Source organism: Lolium perenne, chromosome 3, assembly GCF_019359855.2.
Source record: "Lolium perenne isolate Kyuss_39 chromosome 3, Kyuss_2.0, whole genome shotgun sequence".
Classification (NCBI taxonomy): domain Eukaryota; kingdom Viridiplantae; phylum Streptophyta; class Magnoliopsida; order Poales; family Poaceae; genus Lolium; species Lolium perenne.
The window spans coordinates 266,381,313-266,398,911 of NC_067246.2; the positions used below are offsets into that span (position 1 = coordinate 266,381,313).

Genomic DNA, 17,599 nt, shown 5'->3' on the forward strand with positions numbered 1-17,599 from the left:
TTTGACCTATCTAAAAAAGACATACCGGTAAAACCTCCAATCTTGAAAATGCAACAACTTGAGTTGGGAAACTCGGATTTGGGTGAAACCAATTTTGTTGTAAATAAGATGACAAGAGCTACCCCACAAAGAGTGAAAAGCTTAAGAACAAGTGGGGTAGGTTTTTCTATGTATTTTAGAGTGAAAACTCTCAATACGAGAAACCGAGAAAAACTCCAATATCGAAAACGCAACAAGTGATTCATGCGGAATCCGTTTTCGATGAACTAGAACTTGCTATGGAAGTAAGCACAAGCTCTAAAACATCACATGGATAAGATCCAAACAACAACCAAGAAATATGATGCAAGAATGCAAAGGTTTGAGCTCTCTCCGAACGATACGATCGAGTTACTCACTCGAGAGCCCTCTTGATAGTACGGCAACTAAACTATAAACCGGTCTCCAACTACACCATGAGACCGGTGAGAAAGAAACCCTATCAAGAGCAAACCTTAACCTTGCGCATTCCACTTGAGCTTGATGATGATGGTCTTGATCGCAACAAGATGGAACGCCTTTCTTGATTGTGCTTGCTTGACGAAGTCTTGTGGATTGCTCCCCCATAATCCACCATGGGAGAGCTCTTCTTCGGCGCTTCTTCACATATCCATGATCACCATATGGATGGCAAGAGTCAAGCAAAGGATCTCTTCGAGATGGATCATCTTGATCTTGCACTTCATTTATTCATGGCAATCTATCTTGATCTTGCACTTCATCTTGATCACCATATGGTTCAAGCATTGCCTATGGATAACACCTACAAATATAACTTAATGCAAACATAAGTCCATAGGGATTGTCATTAATTACCAAAACCACACATGGGGGCTCCATGCACTTTCAACAGTGTGCATGCTATGTTAGTACTTGGTTTAGTCTGTTGATCTATCTTACACTACAAGGTTACTAAAATATGAACAGTAATTGTGGAGCTTGTTAACTCCGGCATTGAGGGTTCGTGTAATCCTACGCAATGTGTTCATCATCCAACAAAAGTGTAGAGTATGCATTTATCTATTCTGTTATGTGATCAATGTTGAGAGTGTCCACTAGTGAAAGTCTAATCCCTAGGCCTTGTTCCTAAATACTGCTGCGTTACTACTGCTTGTTTACTGTTTCACTGTGTTACTACTGCTGCAATACTACCACCATCAACTACACGCCAGCAAGCTATTTTCTGGCACCGCTGCTACTGCTCATACTTATTCATACCACCTGTATTTCACTATCTCTTCGCCGAACTAGTGCACCTACTAGGTGTGTTGGGGACACAAGAGACTTCTTGCTTTGTGGTTGCAGGGTTGCATGAGAGGGATATCTTTGACCTCTTCCTCCCTGAGTTCGATAAACCTTGGGTGATCCACTTAAGGGAAAACTTGCTGCTGTTCTACAAACCTCTGCTCTTGGAGGCCCAACACTGTCTACAGGAAAAGGAGGGGGAACGTAGACATCAAGCTTATTTTCTGGCGCCGTTGCCGGGGAGGAAAGGTAAAAGGTACTCACACTCCGGATCTCGGCTACTAAGCTATTCTCCGGCGCCGTAAGTACTCGAAGCTATTTCCTTTAGATCCTGCAATTGCAACTTTTTGTTTCTTGTTTACACTAGTAAGGCATAATGGAAAACATCTGTGAGCTTTTTATTCTATTTCCTGAGTCAAGACATGAATGGTTTAATGCGAAAATTAAAAAACCTATGGAATCTTATTTGCATGCTAGTAGCAATGATATTAGTATGAACGCTTTGAACACCATTGTTGCTAATGATATGGAAAATTCTAAGCTTGGGGAAGCTAGCTTTGATGAGCATGATATTTTTAGTCCCCCAAGAATTGAGGAGGAAATTTACTTTGATGATTCTTTACCTCCTATTTATGATGATTATAATGATAGTGGTCTTTTGGTGCCACCTACTATGGAGAGTAAATTTTGTTGTGATTATATTATGCCTCCTACACTTGATGAGAATAATAATGATAGCTACTTTGTTGAATTTGCTCCCACTATTACTAATAAAATTGATTATGCCTATGTGGAGTGTAATAATTTTATGCATGAGACTCATGATAAGAATGTTTCATTTGATAGTTATATTGTTGAGTTTGCTCATGACACTACTGAAAGTTATTATGAGAGAGGAAAATATGGTTGTAGAAATTTTCATGTTACTAAAACACCTCTCTATGTGCTGAAATTTTTGAAGCTATACTTGTTTTATCTTTCTATGCTTGTTGCATTATGCTTCTTGAACTTGTTTATTTACAAGATTCCTTTTCATAGGAAGCATGTTAGGCTTAAATTTGTTTTGTATTTGCCTCTTGATGCTCTCTTTTGCTTCAAATACTATTTCTTGCGAGTGCATCATTAAAACTGCTGAGCCCATCTTAATGGCTATAAAGAAAGAACTTCTTGGGAGATAACCCATGTGTTATTTTGCTACAGTACTTTGTTTTTATTTTGTGTCTTGGAAGTTGTTTACTACTGTAGCAACCTCTCCTTATCTTAGTTTTGTATTTTGTTGTGCCAAGTGAAGCCTCTAATCGAAGGTTGATACTAGATTTGGATTTCTGCGCAGAAACAGATTTCTATCTGTCACGAATCTGGGATTTTATCTCTGTAGAAAAATCAGAAAAATATGCCAATTTACGTGCGTGTTCCTCAGATATGTACGCAACTTTCATTAGTTTTGAGTTTTCTGATCTGAGCAACGGAAGTATTTATTAGAAATTCGTCTTTACGGACTGTTCTGTTTTGACAGATTCTGCCTTTTATTTCGCATTGCCTCTTTTGCTATGTGGGATGGATTTCTTTGTTCCATTAAACTCCAGTAGCTTTGAGCAATGTCCAGAAGTGTTAAGAATGATTGTGTCACCTCTGAACATGTGAGTTTTTGATTATGTACTAACCCCTCTAATGAAGTTTATGAGAAGTTTGGTGTGAAGGAAGTTTTCAAGGGTCAAGAGAGGAGGATGATATACTATGATCAAGAAGAGTGAAAGCTCTAAGCTTGGGGATGCCCCGGTGGTTCACCCCTGCATATATCAAGAAGACTCAAGCGTCTAAGCTTGGGGATGCCCAAGGCATCTCCTTCTTCATCGACAAATTATCAGGTTCCTTCTCTTGAAACTATATTTTTATTCGGTCACATCTTATGTGCTTTACTTGGAGCGTCTGTATGCTTTTGTTTTTTGTTTTGTTTGAATAAATGCTTGTGTGGGAGAGAGACACGCTCCGCTGTAGCATATGGACAAATATGTCCTTGGTTTCTACTCATAGTATTCATGGCGAAGTTTCTTCTTCGTTAAATTGTTATATGGTTGGAATTGGAAAATGATACATGTAGTAATTGCTATTAATGTCTTGGGTAATGTGATACTTGGCAATTGTTGTGCTCATGATTAAGCTCTTGCATCATATGCTTTGCACCAATTAATGAAGAAATACATAGAGCATGCTAAAATTTGGTTTGCATATTTGGTTTTTCTAAGGTCTAGATAATTTCTAGTATTGAGTTTGAACAACAAGGAAGACGGTGTAGAGTCTTATAATGTTTTCAATATGTCTTTTATGTGAGTTTTGCTGCACCGGTTCATCCTTGTGTTTGTTTCAAATAAGCCTTGCTAGCCTAAACCTTGTATCGAGAGGGAATACTTCTCATGCATCCAAAATACTTGAGCCAACCACTATGCCATTTGTGTCCACCACACCTACCTACTACATGGTATTTTCCGCCATTCCAAAGTAAATTGCTTGAGTGCTACCTTTAAAATTCCATCATTCACCTTTGCAATATATAGCTCATGGGACAAATAGCTTAAAAACTATTGTGGTATTGAATATGTAATTATGCACTTTATCTCTTATTAAGTTGCTTGTTGTGCGATAACCATGTTTACTGGGGACGCCATCAACTTTTCATTGTTGAATTTCATGTGAGTTGCTATGCATGTTCGTCTTGTCTGAAGTAAGGGCGATCTACACTGAGTTGAATGGTTTGAGCATGCATATTGTTAGAGAAGAACATTGGGCCGCTAACTAAAGCCATGATCCATGGTGGAAGTTTCAGTTTTGGACAAACATCCTCAAATCTCTAATGAGAAAAGAATTAATTGTTGTTGAATGCTTAAAGCATTAAAAGAGGAGTCCATTATCTGTTGTCTATGTTGTCCCGGTATGGATGTCTAAGTTGAGAATAATCAAAAGCGAGAAATCCAAATGCGAGCTTTCTCCTTAGACCTTTGTACAGGCGGCATAGAGGTACCCCTTTGTGATACTTGGTTAAAGCATATGTATTGCGGTGATAATCCAGGTAGTCCAAGCTAATTAGGACAAGGTGCGGGCACTATTAGTACACTATGCATGAGGCTTGCAACTTATAAGATATAATTTACATGATGCATATGCTTTATTACTACCGTTGACAAAATTGTTTCATGTTTTCAAAATCAAAGCTCTAGCACAAATATAGCAATCGATGCTTTTCCTCTATGGAGGACCATTCTTTTACTTTCAATGTTGAGTCAGTTCACCTATTTCTCTCCACCTCAAGAAGCAAACACTTGTGTGAACTGTGCATTGATTCCTACATATTTGCTTATTGCACTTGTTATATTACTCTATGTTGACAATATCCATGAGATATACATGTTATAAGTTGAAAGCAACCGCTGAAACTTAATCTTCTTTTGTGTTGCTTCAATGCTTTTACTTTGAATTATTGCTTTATGAGTTAACTCTTATGCAAGACTTATTTATGCTTGTCTTGAAAGTGCTATTCATGAAAAGTCTTTGCTTTATGATTCATTTGTTTACTCATGTCATTACCATTGTCTTGGATTGCTGCATTCGTTACATGTGTTTACAATAGTATGATCAAGTTTATGATGGCATGTCACTCCAGAAATTATCTGTGTTATCGTTTTACCTGCTCGGGACGAGCAGAACTAAGCTTGGGGATGCTGATACGTCTCCGACGTATGAATAATTTCTTATGTTCCATGCCACATTATTGATGATTTCTACATGTTATATGCACACTTTATGTCATATTCGTGCATTTTCTGGAACTAACCTATTAACAAGATGCCGAAGTGCCAGTTCCTGTTTTCTGCTGTTTTTGGTTTCAGAAATCCTAGTAACGAAATATTCTCGGAATCGGACGAAATCAACGCCCAGGTTCCTATTTTCACCGGAAGCATCCAGAACACACGAGAAGCACCAGGGAGGGGGCACAGGCCCACCAAACCCTAGGCCGGCGCGGCCAGGGGGGGCCCGCGCCACCCTATGGTGTGGGCACCCCTTCGACCCTCCTGCGCCGCCTCTTCGCCTATTTAAAGCCCCTGGATCGAAAACCCTGATACGATTGGCGAAAACTATAGAAACCTTCCAGAGCCACCGCCATCGCGACGCCAAGATCTGGGGGACAGGAGTCTCTGTTCCGGCACGCTGCCGGAGCGGGGAAGTGCCCCCGGAAGGCTTCTCCATCGACACCGCTGCCATCTCCACCGCCATCTTCATCACCGCTGCTGCTCCCATGAGGAGGGAGTAGTTCTCCATCAAGGCTCGGGGCTGTACCGGTAGCTATGTGGTTCATCTCTCCCATGTACCTCAATACAATAATCTCATGAGCTGCCTTACATGATTGAGATTCATATGAGTTTGTATCACAATTTATCTATGTGCTACTCTAGCAATGTTATTAAAGTAGTTTTATTCCTCCTGCACGTGTGTAAAGGTGACAGTGTGTGCACCGTGTTAGTACTTGGTTTATGCTATGATCATGATCTCTTGTAGATTGCGAAGTTAACTATTGCTATGATAATATTGATGTGATCTATTCCTCCTACATATGCATGAAGGTGACAGTGTGCATGCTATGTTAGTACTTGGTTTAGTCTATTGATCTATCTTACACTACAAGGTTACTAAAATATGAACAGTAATTGTGGAGCTTGTTAACTCCGGCATTGAGGGTTCGTGTAATCCTACGCAATGTGTTCATCATCCAACAAAAGTGTAGAGTATGCATTTATCTATTCTGTTATGTGATCAATGTTGAGAGTGTCCACTAGTGAAAGTCTAATCCCTAGGCCTTGTTCCTAAATACTGCTGCGTTACTACTGCTTGTTTACTGTTTCACTGTGTTACTACTGCTGCTGCAATACTACCACCATCAACTACACGCCAGCAAGCTATTTTCTGGCACCGCTGCTACTGCTCATACTTATTCATACCACCTGTATTTCACTATCTCTTCGCCGAACTAGTGCACCTATTAGGTGTGTTGGGGACACAAGAGACTTCTTGCTTTGTGGTTGCAGGGTTGCATGAGAGGGATATCTTTGACCTCTTCCTCCCTGAGTTCGATAAACCTTGGGTGATCCACTTAAGGGAAAACTTGCTGCTGTTCTACAAACCTCTGCTCTTGGAGGCCCAACACTGTCTACAGGAAAAGGAGGGGGAACGTAGACATCAGTGGGTCCAAAGAATCCACGACGCCTTAAACTGTACCTACTGCCATTCAACCACAACATCAACGAACAAACACTCTTTCCTTCTACCCATCGTGCCACAATTATGTGTTGGTCTCGATAATATCACAGCGGAATAGTATACACCATCCTTGCTGGCCACCACGAAGGGTAGATCCACTGGGTAAAATAATTTTGATGGGACTTTTACAATGCGTCGCCCAAGAAACTGACAGGTATATCCATACATTCTTGTATTTCATCCATAATATGGTAAACGTAAAAGAGTACTTGCCGTGCAACGAGGGTAATGTAACATTTTCACCGGGGTTTATGTAAAGCACTGAGAAGAAATACAAGATGTTCACGTACAAGAAGGTTCACATGATAAAATCTTTCTGTTATGTGTGAGAGTCTTAGGGCTATGAAGAGCATGTCATTGGTTATTTTCACGGAAGATAATCTGGACGTGTCCACATATATATAAGAATGACTTTGAGAGGTCCCAGATGATCCCGGAAGTGTCTAGAATGATATTAGAAGCTACCAGAATGATTATGTACATATATGGTAGGTACCAAAAGATACTACAATATGTTGTAAGGTTCCGAAATATTCTAGAGTTTTGGATAAGAGCTTAGAGGTTACTAACATGGAGGGGGCACCTCAGCTTGGGGGTCAACGGAGCCGTACCTTATCCATGCGGCAAGGCATGGAGGATTTTTGCAAAACTCAGGCTCCCTCCCTAAGTAAGTGTGGAGAGGAGGGGTCCTGGGCTGGACTCCCCTCAAAGTCAACCAATCACCTTATGAAGACAAACAACAAATATTTCTGACCTACACGCCAAGATCATACCTATGAAGATGCAAGTAAAAGGATGGAATTTGTAAAGTTCTCACCGAGTGAACATGGAAGAGCTCTACGACAACTCATAACGCGGTCATCCCAGCAGTTAGGCGTATCCCTCCCGGGCGCGATGACTTACTCTTCTCCTTTGCTCCGAGGATCTAATGGGTCGATCCCTCCATCGTTATGCACACATACATTGGATTGATCCCTAGCGGTCCATCATCCAAGGTGTTGCGCACACAACGAGATTAGTCTAGCCTTTTGGCGTATTGTGGAGAACTCAGAAAAAATGGGGGGGGGGGGAGAGAGAGAGGCCACTTTATTTGTTGTGTGTTGGAGGAGGAGGGGCTATATTGGGGCAAGGGAGGGGACCATCTTGGAGGAGGAGAGATCCCTAAGGTGATTCCATTCCCTTGGTCGCCGCTCTACTTTTTGCTACCGCTATCCCCAACCCTTGCTTCCCCTAGCTGCCACCTCCCCATAGGTAGGTGCCTAGCAACCCTAGCCGACCACCTTGGACTACTAGGGGACAATGAGCCTAGTCTCGGGAGAGCCTTATAGGTAGTAGGCGCTGGACCAAGATTGGCCTCTAGGGCCCATGAGGCCCGGAGGTTCTAATGACAACAAAACTACACATGTTTTCCACCTTAGTTGGGACTCAAAGTGCAGTGTGATGCAACAAGGGTGATTTTCCCCACAAGGGTGACTAGAGGGTTTATATCGAACTCCCGAAGAAAAAGTTCAGTCATTTCTTCAATCCCCTTCAAGCAAACTGACAAGTAATAGCAACAGTTTTGGGTTGCCAACTCGACCGAAATGTTTGTCAGGCAAACAAGCTGCAAGTAATACAAAACTTAAATAAATAAAGCAAGTAAAGTAGGAAAAGTATTTTTGTATTTTCAAAGTAATGAAGTGTTGAGAATAAAAATGCAAGTGAAGTAAATATCAAGTTTTTTCTTGTACTTTAAAATGAACCAGGGTTGATGGGTTTACTTGATCTCTATCTTTAAACAAAGTAGAATGGATACAACAAGTGACATCATGTAGTATTGTGTAGTTGATAAGCATTCATATGTGCATCACGTCCCAACATATAGATGCTCTAACAGATCTCAATAATACTCCCTTGAAAAGATATATTCTTGAACCAAGTTTAAGACTAAACAAAGTATTGCCTTAAGTATCTTGATATGAAGTGGATTTAGTAATACTATCTTGAGCAAACAAGACCACCTAGATTGTCACAAGATGAATACTTAGGTAACCAAAGGAAAGGTAAAAACCTTACTAGCATACTACACTGATCATGTCTAGCATATATAAGCACAGGGTAAAAATATGAGTATACAAATACATGAAAGATAAATATGAATAAGATTGTAGCTGAATAAATTACCTTACGGGACAATGATTCACCATCAAGGATATATAATGACCATTATCATGTAGGCAGCTCATATGCTTCAAAAGATATGATAGCGCTTAGAGAATTTAGATCAATCTACTGATGCAAACCCATAGATCCGGTGGTGAACTATTCCCTACTACCTCCTTTAAGATGAATAAGCCTTATAAATAGTCAAAATTAGCCACAATGTACAAAGTTTGGTGAAATATAAGAAGAAAATATAAACATCTACAACACCGATAAAAATATTATGATATTTTTATAGTAAATTTATTAATATTGATTTGATATCGTAAATGTTCATATTTTTCTCCATAACACTGGTCAAACTTAGATGAAGTTGACCTTTGGCTAAATTTATACGCCTTATTCATTGGAATGGAGTATTAATCATGGAGGTAGTATAGCCCGTTGTCCTTTTGGCTGCATTGTAAGCACCACCAGCAGCACTAGTAATGTATATCAATCACAATCTTTTTGGCTGCTGTACGTGTAAGCACCACCTTATCCATTAGAGAAATGCACCACTAATATTTCCACCCGAGTCTTGCAAGAAAGTGCCAGGTATTTTTGTGTTGCCTACCTCAGAATGGAAGCGCGCTAGCCTTGCCTAGTTGCTAAGTTTGTTGTGGTACCATTTGTACTTGGAGCAAAGTATGACATGTCGCCTTCTAATTAGGTGGAATCCATGCAATCTAGCAAGAGATAACAAAAAAAAAGTCTTCTCAACGAAGACACAATACTTGCCATCCGTAAAAAAAAAAAAACACAAACTCGATATATCATAGATATCCAATCCATATTCAGTTTGTGCGTCCATAAACACGTGAAAACTCCGAGGTAAGTAATTTTTGCAACCCATATCCAACACCCACATTGTGCCCGTCTTCAACACTTTGTGCGTATTTCTGATTTTATATGAAAATGATCAGGTATATAGGACTCCAGCCATAGTCCCTGTCAAAAAGGAAAATGACGCAGGTAGATCTCAATCAAGTAGAACCAATTTAATTCTTGGTACCTATTTTTTATGTTGAATTCATGTGAATTGGGGAAAAAGAGAAGTCCATTCCATATCGGCCCCAAATCATCTTTTTTGCAATAATCTTTTAATTTTCAGTGGATTCTTGGCATAGCATGTGAGATTCTTTCTAAAGGAGAAATCCATTCCATAGCAAGGATATATAGGTACTTAGTGATGATTTAATAGAAGTAATTGACATGCACTTCTGCTTCCACATAACAGATGACTCAAAAAGAGAAAAAATACAAATATAAAAGAAGACATACGTAGGTACCCTAGCTAATTAAGTCATAATTTCTTAACTATTTCCTCAGTCTCAGAAGTTGAAATCCGAAATATCTTAAGCCCCTACTGGAACACATCGATCATGAATTCATGATGCGCGCCATGCATATCCCTCCAGCCCATAAGCTGGGGCTTTGCTAGACACCTCCATTACTCACCAGCTCTTTGCTGTTGTTCCATTGCTTGTTTCCGGGGCTCCACTTTGGGCACTTGGGGCTGAAGTACTTGGCCTGCACCCTCGCGTCAAGCAGCTGGATGACCGGCCCGGGACGCACGCACCGCGGCGCCTTGTACTGGTTGATGGAGGCGCCACGGCTGAGCGCATAGTCCATGAGCTTGTCGAAGGTGCCTTCGGAGACGACGCGTATCTCGAGGGGGCCGATGGACCTGTCGCAGGCGCGACACTGACGGTACACGCTGTTCAGAGCCTCCTCCACGGACAGGCAGCACTCCTCGAATACGGAGGCCGGCACCGCCGTGCTGCCGGCGCGCAGCTCCCAGAACAGCACGTAGTGGCCCGGGATGGCGGCCGTGTCGGCGTAGCTGGTGTACTCCACAAGCGACGCGCCGAACGGCGCCAGGTGCTGCACCGCGCTGCTCACCGCCGTGTGCAGCTCGGTCTCGTCCGTCTTGTCGGAGTCGATGCTAAGCGCCACGTTCCGCCGCCGCATGAAGCTGAACATTGGCGCCTCGTTCTTGAACCCTGCCACCCTCAGCACGTCGCCCACGCGATACCGACACAAACCTGTCAAAATCGCGCATATATAGCCAATGGCGTTAGTCTTGAGGGGAAAAAAATCCGCAAGAGGAATAGAGAGAAATTATGTTACTCCGTATGTAACTTGTAGGGAGTAGATGCTAGTCTCTCACCAGAGAAGGTGGTTACGACGAGCTCGTAGTCGTGACCGAGCTTCACGTCGACAAGATCGACGAGGTCGCGGTGGCTTGGCTCGGCATTGGCGTTGCTGCAATGGTCGACGGGGAGGAACTCGAAGTAGCACATGGTGGGGATGAGGGTGTAAGCGACCTCGCCGGGCTTGCACATGGGGTTGAGGTTGAGGCCGAAGTAACACTCCGAAGAGGCGTACATGGTGCACGTGAGCGGCAGGCCGGCGCCGTAGAACTCCAGCGTCGGGATGTACTGCGACATGGCGCCCGTCACGATCACGTCGATGTACTTGGTGCGGGGCCACAGGCGTGGGATGATGCCCTCCCACGACGGCTTCAGGCACTCGGCCTCGATCTCGTCGGCGAGGGCCGGGTTGGCCCGGAGCAGCTTCCCGACGGCGTCGCGCACGGAGCGGTCGGTGATCTCCTTGTCGAGCTCGCCGGTGCGGATGTCGTGGCACAGGCGAGGCCAGTGCTTCTGGAGGAAGTGGATGGCGCGGAGGAAGCCCGAGGCGAACACGGCGCCGACGCGCAGCACGTCGGCGCGGTCCACGAGGCCGCAGAGCAGCTGGGCGTACATGCTCTGGTAGGAGTCCACGCAAAGAATGGCCTCGTTGGGGCTCGTGTAGGACGTGTAGGGGTCATGCGGCCGGTCGAGGAACTGCCGGCTCCGGTAGTAGCTAGTTAGCACCGGCCGCGCGGCGAGCCCGCCCGGCGTGCGCGCCTCCGCCTTCACGAAGAGGAGGTACATCGCCTTGCCTTTGTCGAGTCCGGGCAACGACTGGCCCATCACCGGCATCAGTAGGCTGTACAGCAGCGATCGCCTGTCCAGCTCGTCGGCGATGGTCGGCATGAGCTTCCTCTCCCCTCCGGACGTGCCCGAGCTGGCACACAAAGAAAACCCCAATTGCGTTAGTGAACAAGTTAATATCTGCACACATAAGCGTATGAACACCTGCATGGACTTGTCATGCATACCTTGTGAGGAACTCGGAGATGGGCTTGCCGGACAGGATAGGGGAGGTGTCGCCGTTGGCGATTCGGAGTATGTCCGGCTGGAGGTCCTCGTAGGTCACAAGCGGGACGCAGCGGCGGAAGGCGTCGACGGCATCCAGGGAGCTGCAAGGGATGCCGTATCGGCGCAGGTACTCGGCCGGCGCGTTCTGCGCCAGAATCTCGGCGAGCACGCGCCGCTGCACCTTCCCGGCGTTGGCTGTAACGTGCTCGATGAATTCCAGCGCCTGATGGTGCGCCCCGGGGGCGTAGCCGGAGGCAGGAACCGGCTGGGCGCTCGGTGCTTCCGGCATGGCACTGCACTGTGAGCCCAGTGTGTATGTTGGCGCCGCTGTGCGATCCCTGGCTCGTCAGAATGCAGTAGTACTAGCTCCGTTCTGTCTAACCCAAGATAGGCAGGCCGTGTTTGTGTGAGCGAGAAGTACGAGTGGGAGGAGTTATATAGAGGAGGATGTGAGATGGGGATCGAGTGCATTACTGGCCTGTCTATTGTGTCACTATGTCATCTGGGCCTACTACTATAAGTACTAACATTGCACCCATGCTGTAATTTTTTTTATGAATTTGATAATGTTCACTTGCGTGACATTTTAATTCTAGTCTGCTGATCAGCATAAGCGTCTGTACTGTCTTTTCGCCACGTTCTAATATTATTTTTTACTGTCTCATCGACACTAAATTTCAGGACTGAGCTGTATCTGGACCCTGAAAGATAAATGCCCATCGTATTGCATGTGTTCGTAGTGCACGTATGACACTAGTGGTGCATAAAATATTGCAAACATGTATTATCCTAACAGGTCCTTCGAGCCAATCGACCATTTCCTTCAGCAAGGCTCGTTGTAGCACAATTAGGTGTAGTGCATTGGGCCCCTAAGTCAACATTTGAGTCCGAAAATATATTAACATCATGCAAAATTTGCATCGCAGGTCATTGATTTCTTAGATTCAGATGCGCCAAGCGACTCAAGAACAAAAATGATACTCCATTTTAGTTGACGCTAATATATATATATATATATATATATATATATATATATATATATATATATATATATATATATATATATATATATATATATATATATATATATATATATATATATATATATATATATATATATATATATATATATATATATCTATATATATATAGACACATTTTAATTTTAGATACATTCATTTTAGCATAAAATAATATGGATTAGACGAAGTAGGGATTTTGGTAAATTTCAGTCGACGGAGATTTGTGGAAATTTAGAACAATTTAGAAAATTGAAATTTATTGAAACATGCAACATGTATCTCTTCCCCATCTTCCTATCTCTCCCTCCAACTTTCCCCATCTCTCTCACCCATGTCTCCCCTACCCCCTCCCCGGGTCCCCACTTCCCTCTCTCCCTCTACCTCTCCCCTCTCTCCTTCTCCCCCCTCTCTCTTGGTCCCTTTCTCTCCCCTCCATGTCCCTCTCGCTTCCTCTTCCCCCTCTCTCACTCACTCCCACGCCCTCCCTCCCTCCCTCCATCTCCTTCTCGCTCCATGTATCTTCCTCTATCTCTCTCTCTCCCCCCTCTCTCTTTCTATCTGTCTCCCTCTCCTTCCATCTTCCTCCCTTCCTCCCTCCCTCCCTCCCCCTCCCACACACACACGCACGCGCGCGCGCACACACACACACACAAACCCGCACACCACACACCCACGCACACACACACACACACACACACAAACACACATGCACACACACACACACACACATGCGCGCGCGCACGTACCCACACATACACACACAAACAACAAACAAACACACACACACACACCACATACACACACGCACGTGTGCACACACACGATACATTGAGATATAGAGGGACTAATAAGATTTATTTTATTTAATAACAGAGCTAGAAAGATACTCCTCAATTCTTGTATATACAATCCCACAAATTCGTATTCCAGTTACTCCAATAAATGCAAGATAACAAAGCCAACTAATAAATAGCAAACGATTAATTATGTGGAAATACTCTCGTGTTACGTGCTAATTAAACATATTGCACGTGGTGTCCCTTTCTCTATGGATGCATGCGACATTCACATGAATGAGCACCATGTTATAAGGTAAAAGATCTAATCGAACTTTCTCACTTAGTGTTATTGGTCTTGTATAAATGCAAAATATATTTTGATAGTGGAGTGGTATTCAAGAGGTGGGAGTATTACTTGTTCGCTTATAATTTTGTACTATTAAGAACCTAATTTTCCACAGGCAGAATCTGGATTCAAAAATTTATGACATCATAGACGTGCATCGATCATCTTATCTCTATGCCACAAATTAACATAGATTTTTTGGGAGGTTGAATTTTTTGGAGTTTTTATGGCCTAGTGGACTAGTATATTAGGACATGTAAAATGCTAGAGAAGGTATGCATTCTCTTAGCAGTCCACATCATTTAGAGAAGACTAGATATATAAGTGGTATGTTGCATTATCTCTTACAATAAATAAAAATTAATTAAATTCGGGTAGGAAATTGCGTTGCTAAGGGAAGATAAATGACAATGGAGAAAATAAACTTCTCTTATTTCGTAAGAATTCATCCCTTAGTTAAGAAAGATAACCTTCTCTTTCTTAATTACCTCTTTTCCAACTAAACAAAATTATGACATAACAATAAGGGAAGGCTAATGTGCATTACGTATGCTCTTCGGCTGTTAGCTGAGATCTGCACTCCTTTGTGTAGCAAGTTTACTCTCCTTGCCATCCAGTACATAAATATCCCTAGGCAACAATAAAAGAACCCATATGAGCTCGAGGTTAATGAGCTCAAGACAATCCACATTCAGTAATATTTCCAACATGGCTAGTTCTTAATCGACCGATAACTAACATAAATTACAGATAAGATGATGTCATCAATTTCATGTAAAATTCATGTGTCACTAGTAAAAGATGTGCGATTGCACCATGTACGATTGCACACCATGTGCAATTACACATTCTCATGTACGCGAGTAACGATGCAAATCGAATGGTTCTAGAGTCGGCCTGAACTCACTTAATTTAGATCAACCTAGAACTAGCAAAAACATATATTCTCATTATGAAATAGGTATCTGGTATGTGATTGTCTACACGCAACTTTATCAATTTAGGCCACAAAATCATATTTCAATTAGCAAGATAACACAATGAGTTAATAAATAACACGATTAATTATGTGAAAATACTCTCGTGTTCTCGACAATATCGCGCTATACATATATTACGCTATATGCAAGGTACTCCCTGCTTTAGGGATTATAAGGCTTGAGAGCTTTTTAAAATTACTGGATATTATAAGCCCTCTCATTTATTGTACTCTCTCCTCTAATGCATGGTCTATTTTACAGTATCGCTGAAACTATTGATGCTTAGAGTAATTAATGAGAAGAGTTATTTTCTGGTGGAGGGAGTATGTATTAAGGAGCACAATTCTACGAGCTAGAAATGTAATCATTTTTTTCTAGTTTTGTCTTAATAATATAACCTTATAAAGATGCAAAAAGTATTTTATTAGTGGCTTTATATTTAAGATGGAGGGGGTTTATTATATTTAAGATGGAGGGAGTTTATGAAAAAAGGATCATTGAGCAATTCATCGAAACAAAATCCGCAAAGCTGAATCTTGCGTTCTTGCTTCCCCCGGCGGTAACAAAAAGTTCCCACCGTTTTTCTATTGGATTCTCGGCACCACTTGGCCTCGCGGGATCTGTTCCTCTCTTTGCCCAAGAAAAAAATATATATTACGAGTACTTGAGAACCCAGGGCAAGAACGAGCTACGGACGCTCGCGCGGCCGACACGGCGCGTGGGCGAGTTGCTTCTCATGGCGGACGTGCCGCTGGAAAGGCCGGCAGCTGCACCGCTTCCCGGCGACGATCGATCGCCCCGTCTCAAACGACCTGGCCGTGTGCGCACGGCCCCAAGGCGTTTCTTCACCCTGTCGATCGGACGCCGCCATGCATGTGATCGATCTCTTCTAGTTCACGCTTCGCCACCTGTTCTTGATCGGCGAGACTAGCGGGATGAGCGTGATCGTTCTCAGGATCAGCAAGATTGGCAGGCACATCCCTGTCCAAAGATATGGCCGGAGACAGCGGGATCAGACGGCCAACCGACCCACAACACAAAGCGGGTAAGAACCAAGAACAAAGATATTGTTGCCTTTGACTCCAAGATGCATGTCGCCAATAATCACCTCACCACTGATAGCTGATTTAGTTAACGGATCTTTTTGGAAGATTATTTCAGCACGGGGAATTATCACTCTTTCATAAACTATAGCACTATGATTTGATGAATATGTTTGCAAAATTTCAGCAAGAGAAAAATACAGTTCATTCGGCAATAGAGACTGGTTTGTTTCCTGAATGCTTTCAAATTTTCACAAAAGTCAGAACTAACCGCGTAACTATGGCACATTTAGTAATTAGACTGGCTCAAACAACTTTCATGGGAAGAAGAAGAAGGAAATGGGAAGAAAATGGATGTGGTTTTGATTAAAATACATTTAGAAAAAAGAACCTACAATAAAGTTCAGTGGCCTTTTTCTACAGCAAGTAACATGTATGAAGGGCTTCCTTCCTAAATGATGGCAATGGATAGATCATTTTATAAGCCGGGGAGTATTGGTATTAGGGTAAACGATATATGTCATTACCTTTAGACTCAAAAGGATTGAGAGACAAGGTGATCCACTATCACCTATTTTATTTTATCTAGTCACATGCATGTTAGCAATTTTACTTGCAAGAGCGAAGGAAAATGGTTAGGTAGATGGTCTCATACCTCATTTACTTGAAGGGGGATTTAATCTTGTTGTATGCAGATGATACAATCATCTTTATGGTAAACAATATAGAAAAGGAATCAATATGAAATTGAGTTTGCGTATTTTTTTAACAACTACCAAGACTAAAAATTAACTTCCAAAAGAGCAAAGTATTTTGTTTTGGATAGGCAAAGGATGTAGAGGATCAATATATATATTCAAGATCACTCCCTTTTAGATATCTCTGGGAATCCCTATTCACTACCGTAAGCTAAATAACGGTGAATAGAAACGGCTAGAAGGCCGTTTAAAGAAAAAGCTTACAAGTTGGCAGGTAAATTACTCTCTTATGGAGATCGTCTAGTTCTAATAAATTCAGTTTTAACTAGTCTTCTGTGGTTTATGCTACCATTCTTTTAAATATCAAAAGGGGTAAGAAAAAGATTGAATTTCTTTCGATAAAGGTTTTTCTAGCAAAGTGATGGTCATAAGATGAAGTATATACTATCTCAGTGGAACATCGTTTGTAGATCTAAAGACAAAGGTGGGCTTGGTCTAGAGGTATTAGAGATTAAAAATAAGTAAGTTTTTACTGAGAAAATGGCTCTTTAAACTCTTAACCGAACAAGGAGTATGTCAAGAGTTAATAAAAAATAAATATCTTCATAGCAAATCTTTGTCTCAAGTAAAGGCAAAATCCCCAGACTCTCCTTCATGAAAAGGTCTTACGAAAGTAAATGGTTATTTATTCCAATGCGGGTCTTTCACTAGTAGGGACAGGGCCTCCAGTCCCGCACCGTAAGGGCC

General features: G+C 42.4%; 1 protein-coding gene across 1 annotated transcript; it reads right to left on the minus strand.

Annotated features, from left to right (window-relative positions):
• Positions 1–9,941: 9,941 nt before the first annotated feature.
• Positions 9,942–12,401, minus strand: LOC127344064 (probable indole-3-acetic acid-amido synthetase GH3.1). Its single transcript, XM_051370283.1, has 3 exons — positions 11,945–12,401; positions 10,949–11,850; positions 9,942–10,823 (listed from the first exon to the last, which is right to left on the minus strand). The coding sequence occupies exons 1-3, from the start codon at positions 12,271–12,273 to the stop codon at positions 10,216–10,218; spliced, it is 1,839 nt and encodes a 612-aa protein (XP_051226243.1). The 5' UTR covers positions 12,274–12,401; the 3' UTR covers positions 9,942–10,215.
• Between the last annotated feature and the right edge of the window lie 5,198 nt (positions 12,402–17,599).